This window comes from Schistocerca gregaria, chromosome 2 (genome assembly GCF_023897955.1).
Source record: "Schistocerca gregaria isolate iqSchGreg1 chromosome 2, iqSchGreg1.2, whole genome shotgun sequence".
In the NCBI taxonomy this organism is placed as follows: Eukaryota; Metazoa; Arthropoda; class Insecta; order Orthoptera; family Acrididae; genus Schistocerca; species Schistocerca gregaria.
Genome location: NC_064921.1, coordinates 534,973,681 through 534,984,666, shown reverse-complemented (window position 1 = coordinate 534,984,666; position 10,986 = coordinate 534,973,681). Strand labels below are relative to the sequence as shown.

Sequence of the window (10,986 nt, the reverse complement as noted above, 5' to 3'; positions counted from 1 at the left end):
TTCTGAAGAAAAGAAATTTGTTAACATCGAGTATAGATTTAAGTGTCAGGAGGTCATTTCTGAAAGTATTTGCATGGAGTGTAGCCATGTATGGAAGCGAAACATGGAAGATAACTAGTTTGGACAAGAAGAGAATAGAAGCTTTCGAAATGTGGTGCTACAGAAGAATGCTGAAGATTAGATGGGTAGATCGCATAACTAATGAGGAAGTATTGAATAAGATTGGAGAGAAGAGAAGTTTGTGGCACAACTTGACCAGAAGAAGGGATCGATTGGTAGGACATGTTCTGAGGCATCAAGGGATCACCAATTTAGTATTAGAGGGCAGCGTGGAGGGTAAAAATCGTAGAGGGAGACCAAGAGATGAATACGCTAAGCAGATTCAGATGGATGTAGGTTGCAGTAGGTACTGGGAGATGAAGAAGCTTGCCCAAGATAGAGTAGCATGGAGAGCTGCATCAAACCAGTCTCAGGACTGAAGACTACAACAACAACAAAATTCTCTACAGGAACTGTCAAGTGTTCCAACTCTGTAAAGTGGGAACGAATCCACTTGTGTTTCCCCGACTAGTGAATATCGGATGTCCAAATATGTATGTTTATGTATAAGACAGCCAGAACATTCGCGAATATATAATAAATTTCCAGATGTAGAGTAAAGCTTATAGGTCATTTTGTTTTGTTTATTTAATTAGAGAGTATTGTATTACTTAATTTGATGTCGTCATTGAACCTGGAGAAGTGGTTGGTGCTTACTAGATTTTGGCGCGAGCCGCGACCTAGAAGTGAGTTCTCATTGGTCGTAAGTGCTGACAGCCAATGAGAACCGAGATGGTTGGCCGCCTAGCGATGAGATATAGTTTTGAGTGGGGGAGAGTGAGAAGGGAGTTTCGAGCTAGCTTTGATTGGAGGCGGTTATGCTGGATGTGACTTTTCGCGTTATGTGTAAGATGAAGTCTTGGGATGACTTCCGCGTTATGGTACAGTGTTAATGGTATCTGGTAGTGACTAGAAAGTGTTTATGAAAACTTTTAGAGTGTTGCTTTAATTCATTCCGACGAAAATCGCGAGTGAACTTTGAATTATATAGCGTAGCGGAACTGAGTATATTCTTACTGAGTATTTTATGGCGAGCGTAAACTTTTACTAAAGCCAACCACTGAATATCGTGTGCAGAAGTAATTGGCCGATGATTGACTGTGTTACAAATAATTGGTTACGGAATTTGGCAAGGTAAAAGTTCTGGCTGTTGTAGGTATGGTGATAACTGTGAGCAGAAACTTTAGTAATTTTCGTAAATGTGGGCTGATGATCTTGCTTAACAGCAATAAAGATCTATTGAAGGTTTAAATTTGTACTTCATTTTTAAAGTACGAGTGACATCCCTATTCCGTATAATTTCTTTAAAGTACATAAAAAATTTTCAGCAAATTTTACTTATGGCGGCCTCCGACATGTAGCTATGAGGTTACAGTTTCCTCAACACTGCTTTTCGGTGATCTCGTAAGTAGGTGCAGTCAGGAGTTTACGTGCGAAGATCTACAGCTGTAAAGAAGTAGGTGAACAAAAGTTATAAAAGAAATTGCATTGCAGCAGCAACGTATAATCCGTAGCAATTGGTGCATCGCACGCGCGCACATAAAAAATCCGTCGCAAGCTGCATCCTCCTGAATGTGACAACAATGTCTTAACAGCTGCACAGCCTCATTCAGTAATTACTTTTTGTATGGTGTTCCTTGATTTACACACAATTTGTTTCAGATAACATACAATTGAAAACATAGTTTAGTTCTTCATTGTCACACACATGAGGATATCTGCTAATGATCCCTGGAATATTTCCAGAAATTTGTAATGTAAAACATAACTTTGATCTTCACTGCTGCACACACTACGACTCTCTCCCAGAATTTCTGGAATGTGAAGATTCTGATGTGCTCCTTGTCTAAAGTCCAGACTCTATTTTAAACTATGTGTCACTGTCCACTTGAAAACTAAGCCAATGGTCATTCCTATTGTGCGTTTTACATCTTCAGACACGATCCTTGTGAAAACAATAAACCATAATTCTGCACTGGACTGCGGCTAGGTGATGTATGAGTAATTATCCCCTTTCATTACTAACCACTGCTCTGAGTCCTCCAAGTAATCTCCAATTGTGTGAGTGCATTACTTGTGCAGAAAGATTTAGTAATATTTTTAACTTCCTTTAGTAATTTATTATTCAATTTTATACCATGATACAGAATGCTGTTTTGTGGCTATTGTTTCTAGGTAAATGGAGCTCCAAACTAGCTCTTTTTCCATGATTATAAATAGAACTATTAGCGCAGTAAACAGAAATATTTTCGCTGATATGAGCCACAGGTTGATAGATATACTCACTTAGTGCAGTAAGGATGTCCTTCTTGTAAATAGCTCTTTATAATGCGCTCAACTATTATTTACAGTTGTTATTCTTTTGGTTCTTCTCTGCAGTTCAAAAACTGTATCTTTTTTTTGTGACTTCGATCTCCAGAAAAGAGTCCTATAGCTGAAAATTGAGTGTAGGTAGGCATGGTATGTCACCACAAGACAATGATTGTTACAAACTTGTGGGAATACTCTACAGACATAGCATACTGATAGCATTCTTTTCGCTCTTGTATGCTTAAAGTGACAAGTTTGTTTCACCTCTTTGTGCTGAAGTGCATTCTTTTCGTTTTCTTTATGTTCAACGTTAATGTATTACATACTGTCCAATTGCTAACATTCTTGGTGGTTTCGTTTACTTTCTGTAATAGGAGATCTGATTCTCTATCTGGGAATATGAGGTTGCTGTCAGCAGCAAAAGGGAACATTTTCTCTGTGTCTTACACTATCTGGACAGTCATTTACATGTGTATTATGAACAGAAGTGGCTACAACACGTTTCCCTGAGGAACAACTTCATTTATATATTTCTTGCTGTTAGTTGTTTTATTAAAAATTTACCATCAGCAGATGTATGAGCGATCTCCACTTTTTGCACCCTGCTTTCCAAGTAAGACTGAAACCACTCATTTGCTTTTTATACTTAATGATACTAGCTTGTTCAATATTAGTTTTTTCGTCATAAGTATCAAAAGCATTGGTTAAGTCTAAGAAAATTCCTGTAACACAAATCATTCTCATCAAGATCAAGTAGTAGTTTTGTGATGTCTGCAAGGCCGATATCATACTATTTCCACTTCTGAAACCAAACTATACTTTTTTAAAGAGGGTATATTTACTCACATAACTCAGTCTTGCTTTCGTGCTTGCGTCAATTATTTTTTTAGAATGAAGATAGCAGTGAAAGTGGCCTTTAGCTTTCAATGCTTTCTGTATGATCTTTCTTTAGTAAGGACTATTATGGTATCCCTTCCTTTGATATGTGTGTGATTTTAATATTCACTTTGGAAATGGGAGAAAAGAATCAATTACTGAATCTCTTGCAAATTTTTAACATGAAATCTACCATAGAAACAGCAACTCATATCGCAAAGACTTCATCTGCTACCACAGATCACATATTTGTAAATGTAGAATGAACCTTAAAACAGAAACACTGAACACTGGCTTTAGGGACCACATAGGTCAAAAACTCTCTCTGAGTATGGAAACTGGGCTGCAATTTAAACACTGTGTAACAGTTACAAGTAGAAACTACAGTCATGAAAATGTAAACCATTTTCTCCATTACTGGAGCGAAGAAAACTGGGAAGAGATTTTTTGAATTGCGCTTCCCTCCAAAACAGAAGAAAATATACAAAAGGAAAACAATATGGATCACTTCTGGGATTCTGATATCCTCAAAAATTCCGCCAATAACACGTAAGCCATATAGAATATTTTTTAAGGGAACTGCAGGAGAGCAGACAGATTTCCATAATATTAACTGTGTAATGGAGAAGTCAACTGTGATAACTGAACCTACAAAAATTGCAAATACATTTAATTCTTATTTTACACAGATAGCTGAACATCTTATAAAACAAAATAATCAGTGCACTCCTAGAAATCACTCCAGGTGTACTATAAATAATAAATCTCATTTTCTATACCCCACCCATGGAAATGAAATACGTGCTGTAATCTAAGAACTGAAACCCAACTCCTCTGTTGGTACTATCAATATCACTGACTACATTTTGAAGAAATGTGTTCCTCTCATGGACAGGCCACTTCTCGGCATTTTAACTGTTCTCTATCAGAAGGGGTGTTCCCATAAAAATTGAAGAAAGTAAAAAGGAAACCCCTGTTCAAGAAGGGATAAAAACAGAAGTATGAAGCTAAATGTCTATTTCACTACTATTGGGTTTTTCGAACATAACTGAAAAATCTGTTATAAAAGACGAATCAGTATTATAGAAAAAGTAATTACTTATCAAATACACAACACGGATTCCGAAAATCTAAATCTACTGGGGCTGCTGTTTTTGCATTCCTAAATGAAGCATTTAAAAAAGCAGTAGACAGCAAAGAGCATACCTCAGCCATATTTCTAGATCTCTCTAAAGCATTTGACGTCATCACAACACCTTGCTTAAGAAACTGGAATCTGTGGGTTCTAGGGGCCCGGTTTATGAATTGTTAAAATCAAATCTGAAAAATAGAGAGCAATTAGTTGAGCTTGCTATCCTAGAAGGGAACAGGATAAAGTCCTACTACCCAGAAAAGCAGTTCGATGTACCACAAGGATACATTCTATGAGCAATTCTGTTTCTGCTCTTTGTAAATGACTTGGAACAGACCGGTCCACACCACAATTACATAAAACTCGCAGATGGCACAAATGTGATACTAAAAGAAAGGACCAGAGAAGAATTACTGCAAGAGATCAAAAAGTGTACGATGCACATTACAGACTGGTTTTCTGGAAACAATTTAATAATAAACACATAAAAACAGTTACAATGCACTTACACACAATGCAAAATAAATGTACACAAACACCATACATAAAGTTGTTTACCAGAACCCTTGAAAATGTAAGCTCTACAAAATTTCTTGGAATCTGGATTCAAGTAGATCTTTGATGGGTCCAACATGCAAAACACATTGCACGTAATTTGAATACCATTGGTTATACTTTCGAAATTCTTTCTGGTTGCACATCGAGAGAGACACTAAAAGCTTTATACATCACACGGGCAGAGTCCTTACTTCGATATGACATAATCTTTTGGGGAAAAGCATCTGCTAGCATATGATCTTTAATATGCTAAAAAATAACTGTAAGAGACATAGAAAATACTGCCTCAAGAAGCTCATGTGACTCCTTATTTAAGAAATTCCACATCCTTCCACTACCTTGTCTATATACTTCACATGTCATAATGTTTGTTAGGAAAACCTTAGAAAATAGCTGCAATCATGTATCAACTAACCAGCATATCCATCTCAACAACACAGGGAGAATGTGGGATATACATGTTCAACATGCATACAGAACACTAAAACAGAATGGACCACTGCAAACAGGAAACAGGCTATACAATAAGCTATCTAGAAACATTAAAACCAAAAATTCATTCCAAAATTTAAAACTGCAGTCCATAAATATTTATTGCAAAAGTGTTGTTATAATATAGATGAACATCTTCAAACATAAAAATTTATTTCCAAATATTAAAAAGAGAATGCATGAAATGTTAATTAAATGTTTTATGTATAAGAAGTGATTGAATTACTTGTGTTAAGTATCATGTATGAAAGCTGAAATTTCAGTTGTGATAAAATTAAGCGTAAATCAATGTAAATTTTCTTGTAGGATTTAAATCTGTATTGCAAATCACTACGACTTGTCCAGTATCATGTTGTATGCCTTGTACAATAGATGATTAAAAGGACCAATAAAGAAATAAAATGAAGTATTATACTTGGGCCTGCCTTTTCCATTTCTTGTTTTATAACATGCCACAACACTTATTTTCTGCATTATATAATATCGTGTTGTCACTGAATGATTTTTGCCTCAAGCAGAACCTTCCTTCATGTTTTCTTGTACTCGTTATAGTACTCAATGAACTGTGGATTGTTGCAGGACTTTTGCGAAGAAATGAGAATTTTAAGGCGAAAACTTTCTGACACATACAGTTAGTTATTCATCTATTTTTCTTAGCAGTTGCATTAGAAATGGGCTACTTTTGGACATGTCGCCTCATGTTACAGTGTTTGACGCCTCCAAACGATTCCTACGAGGAACCTATTCTTATATCCTATATTTGTTGAGCTATTTTCTTTTGTTGGAGTTGCTGTGAGCTCTTAAGCTAAACTGTTTTTGGCGTTGCAAGACTTATTTCAGTTCATGGATAAAGCAGCATTAGAAAACCAGAATCCGCTGTTGTGGATCATGGCCTCCGCGGAAGATTATTGGAGCATGTATGTGCAAGTTTTCGTTGTCTCTAGTAAGTCGACTCTAGGCAACGAGCCGTTTCGAGTTCCGTCTGCCCCGAAATGCATCTTTTTGTAGCATATCTTGCAGGAATCATCTTTGAAAGTGTGTTGACAAACACGTGGTTGTGGGACGCGAAATACGGTTTTTGCGCAATAGTAAACATAGTTGTGCGCATCGTTGAGATAATAACAATGTGTCTGTCGTAGTAGTAGTAGTAGGTAAATTTGGCATCACACCAATTCCATCGTCGATGTTAATATGGTTGCCAGCAAGAAAATAAGAGATGCGTAAGTGCAACAATTGAGATATGTTTTAAAGTAGTGCAGTTATTTGGAGTGAAAGTAAATTACGATACTGTAAACAGTGACATTGAAAATTAATTCGAAAATCATATTTTATTCATTGTTTTAGGTTTGACGTCGACGTTAAACACGGTGCCTTTTTCACTGGAGGCTCTGTTGAGGTCGGTATAGTAAACTTCAATGGATATCGCTTTTTTTTCTGTTGTGGATTAATGTTGTTATATTAAGAGTTGTACATGGTAAATCCTTTCACTACCGACTAAATTTCGGATGTTGTCCAGAGATAATTCCTGAGTATTTGGTGAAAAGATGGTTTGTGACACAGTTGCCTTTCTTACAATGAATATACCTTCACAACAGCAAAAAAATCTGTGATACGCAATCAGTATGATGGGAAATTTATTGCCAGTGCCGCCCCAATAGTAAATACACTCACAGCGAACTGGATCGACAAACCAGTGCGTTCAGGTTTGCTACATCCCATCGTCCTGAAAACATCCTCACTTGTAAACATAGTGTCATCTGTAAACAACAGGAAAATAGTGGTTTTCTACATATTGCTGTATGGACTAATTTACAAAACTCCCTCGACTTTGAAAGTTCGCTGGCTGCAATATGTGCACTTCCTGTTGGTGGTACAGATGCATTTACTGTCCACGTAAGATTTTCAAAACAGTTGTTTGCAAATGTTCAGTTCAGAAATATTGCAGCATGCTGACTAATTGGAGGATGTTTGTCTCCAACTCATTCTCATCCATTCAGGCACAAAATAATTTGATTTTGCTACTGCAGTTATGTGCAGGCACAAAGTGTTGTGATGTGGTTATTGTCATTGCTGGAACAGCTCTCCCATCGCATTCACAAGGTGCATATGGCCATCTCTTCATTAATAAACCTATTCATACTGCTGTGCATAACTGTGGCATACAAGTGACATCGTCTTAAAACAAATCTAAGACAGAAATGAGCAATGCAGCTAATAGCCCCTACTATTAATGTATTTGCCCTGTTGTGCATGAATTTCTGTTGCAGTATAGATGGAAAGATAAATGGAGGTATGAAATGCAATGCAATGACACTGTACTGGAATGTAAGTTGTGAAAGAATAACAACTGTATAATGTTTAACTCAATTTTAATATATTGTTTACCTTTCAGACTCAGTTACACATTTTTAATACTGTACACGGCATGTTTTCATCTCTGTGGACCTTCTTCACATCTAGAAACTAAGTAAAAATAAACATTTACTTTATTATTTTAGATAAAGCAGAGAAGTATGGCGTAGAATTTATCCATTGATATGTGGTTGGAAGTGCAACGCAATGAACCTAAGGGATACTTTCTTACAGTGTCAGAACAAATTGAGATTGTCAAACACTTTTTGTAGGAGCCTGGGTGCTTGTTAAATTAACAGAATGTTTTTGCTGACTAAGCCTTTTTTAGAAACTTTGAAGGCCTCTCCCAATTGTATATATCTACACAGTGCTCATATGAGCAACAGTCCTACTCACCGATTAAAGAGAGGAGCAGTGTGTTGGCTCACACACCATCCCGAAAGTAAACGAGTGTGCAGACTGGCTTCCGTACATACTGTAAAACTGCATGCCATACGATGCCACTAAGTGAAATAAATTGAATTTAACCATAAGTGCCACATAATGTTCCCTGTAACTATGGTTACACACATAGTTTCACTTAATTATGATTTTATTATTTTATACCTGTCATGGCTTTACACTTCCAATGTCTTAAACTTTTAACATTTAAGTCACTTAATTTGATTTTAGTTACTTTACATAATTCCACTTTTATAATTCTATTGTTTTATGCCTTTTACAGTTTACACATCCATTGTGCTACACTCTTAATATTTTAATGAGAATTTTTACATTATTTTACCTTTGCAATTTTATTACCTATGTTTAAAAATTTACTATAATGTTTTACCAAATGTAATCCAGTGTGCTCATGACATCCCTCCCTCCTTGTACTGTACCATTAATTTCAACATGAAAATATTTTACATAATTTTATTGTTTATAATTTTAGTGTACGGTAAGACACTCTTTTTTACACAAGTTAGTGTAATACTTATTGTAAATCCAACTTCCCCCCCCCCCCCCCTTTTCCCCCTGCCTTCTTTTCGCTCTCCCAACCCGCCCTGCCCCACATTTCCCCGTCACCCTTCCCCCCACCTCCCTTTACCAATTGCCAATTTAAAACGTGGACTACAGTTGCATATCACAGCACTTGCATGTGTGGTTTTGGCAAAGACATGACATTTGCTGACACAACCGCGTAGACAAATTCTACATTCATGTAGAATACTTTTTGTACAGTAATAGACAATACATGATTAAATAAAATAGAAAGAAACTTCCACATGGGAAAAATATATTAAAAACAAAGATTCCAAGACTTACCAAGCGGGAAAGCGCCGGCAGACAGGCACGTGAACAAAACACACAAACACACACACAGAATTACGAGCTTTTGCAACTGGCAGTTGCTTCGTCAGGAAAGAGGGAAGGAGAGGGAAAAATGAAAGGATGTGGGTTTTAAGGGAGAGGGTAAGGAGTCATTCCAATCCCGGGAGCGGAAAGACTTCCCTTAGGTGGAAAAAAGGACAGGTGTACACTCGCACACACACACACACACATATCCATTCGCACATACACAGACACAAGCCTGTGTCACTCTTTAATTAATTATAGTTTTAAGTCTGCTGCCAGTTACTGCTAACCTGGGAAATGGTTATTGAACTACATTGATTTTTTAGTATAAATGTAGCTGTAATGTTTTTGTGTGAGGGTGGAGATGCTGTTACTTCAGATTCTGATGGTGGAAGTGGACTGTTACCCAAGTGCAGTTTAATGTGAATACTGAAATTATTTTCTGTTAGTAAGCATTGTTCTTAGTTTCAACTGATGATATGTTTTTAATAATGCTATGGCAAAGTAGAAAGCATAGTGTGAGATGTTTGCCAGCGGGTCTGTATCCAGTTGTTTACAGAAATGTGGGAGATCAAGGCATCTATAGTCTTGTCAGCATCTATAGTCTTGTCGCTCTGTAGTGTCATTAGAGGGAACTGTATAAGGTTTTTTTTCTTTCCTTTTTTAATCAGGTGATTGGTGGAGGATTAATGAGGTCAGGGCAGCAAGCACAAGGGCTCCAAAGGTTAAGATGCCACAACTCTATTAACGTAATGTGGTATATCTAATGTGCACCAAAATACTTATCAGAAATATGTGGGTCAACTGAAATTTGTCGTACCACCTGCCTGCTTTGACTCGTGACATAACTGTGTGAAATAATGGTGGTGTGGCATATTTGGAATATATCATGTTTACAGAGGGTTGTTGGGAATATACGGTGGCACCCTGTACTGTGGGATGCCTTTTCTTTATCTAAATTGTTTGCGAGTGCTGTTAGTGATGCATTGGACTTCTGTAATGCTGTGTGTGAGAATAATATTACAAGAGTTGTGACGGTTTATTGGTCAGTTATTTTGATGTTGGCAATTATGGGCAATAGAGTAATTTTCATATTTGGAATTATTAATGTGGTCTGTTGTTTATGGCTGGAGATTTTATTTTGGAGAACTTAACAAGATTACTGCATTAGGACTAGAGACCATGAGTGTTGCATTGTCAATGGTCCGTGTGTGGCATTGTATCCAGAGAGTTCCTTGTTTTGACAGGTCTATGCGGGCCATCTCAGAGTTTATGTTAGTGACATTTTTGCTATTGCTAGATTTGTGTGTCAGCTGACTTTGGTTGGTAAGAATGATTTTTAAATTGAAGTATGCATGGTGTATCTGTTGACATACATAATTGTTTCTTGAGTATCAAAACTGATATTAATGCATTGTTATGTGGTTGTGTTGTTAGTTGTTGGTAATTATGTTGGATTGTGGTTGGTATGCATTGTGGAGTTTGTTTTACATACATTGGTGAAGTCAAGTTTTAGATATCATGTGGGTGAGTTTTGGTTGTGTGGTACCGAGGACTTTGTTTTAGCTATGTAGTGAAGGTTTGGATACCAGATTCGTTGTGTTATATATAAAGCTGTGGAATGGTGGATTTCTTTTGAGCTATATAAGCCAAGTGAAATTTCTGGTTCTGGATTTTGGAGTTGTCCACCTGCGGATCCGGGGATTAGAATAGGCTCGAGGTATTCCTGCCTGTCGTAAGAGATGACTAAAAGGAGTCTCACACATTCCGGCCTTTATGTGATGGTCCCTTTTTGGGTTTGACCCCCATTTTTCGAAGTTTTCTCGAAG

General features: G+C 36.9%; 1 protein-coding gene across 1 annotated transcript in view; it reads left to right on the top strand.

Annotated features, from left to right (window-relative positions):
• Positions 1 to 6,250: 6,250 nt before the first annotated feature.
• LOC126330555 (transducin beta-like protein 3) overlaps positions 6,251 to 10,986 on the top strand; it is a 160,234-nt gene continuing 155,498 nt past the window's right edge. The window contains exons 1-2 of the mRNA XM_049996366.1: positions 6,251 to 6,687; positions 6,812 to 6,863. Coding sequence (XP_049852323.1) covers positions 6,659 to 6,687; positions 6,812 to 6,863 — 81 coding nt within the window. The 5' untranslated portion in view covers positions 6,251 to 6,658. The remainder of the gene's footprint in view (positions 6,688 to 6,811; positions 6,864 to 10,986) is intronic.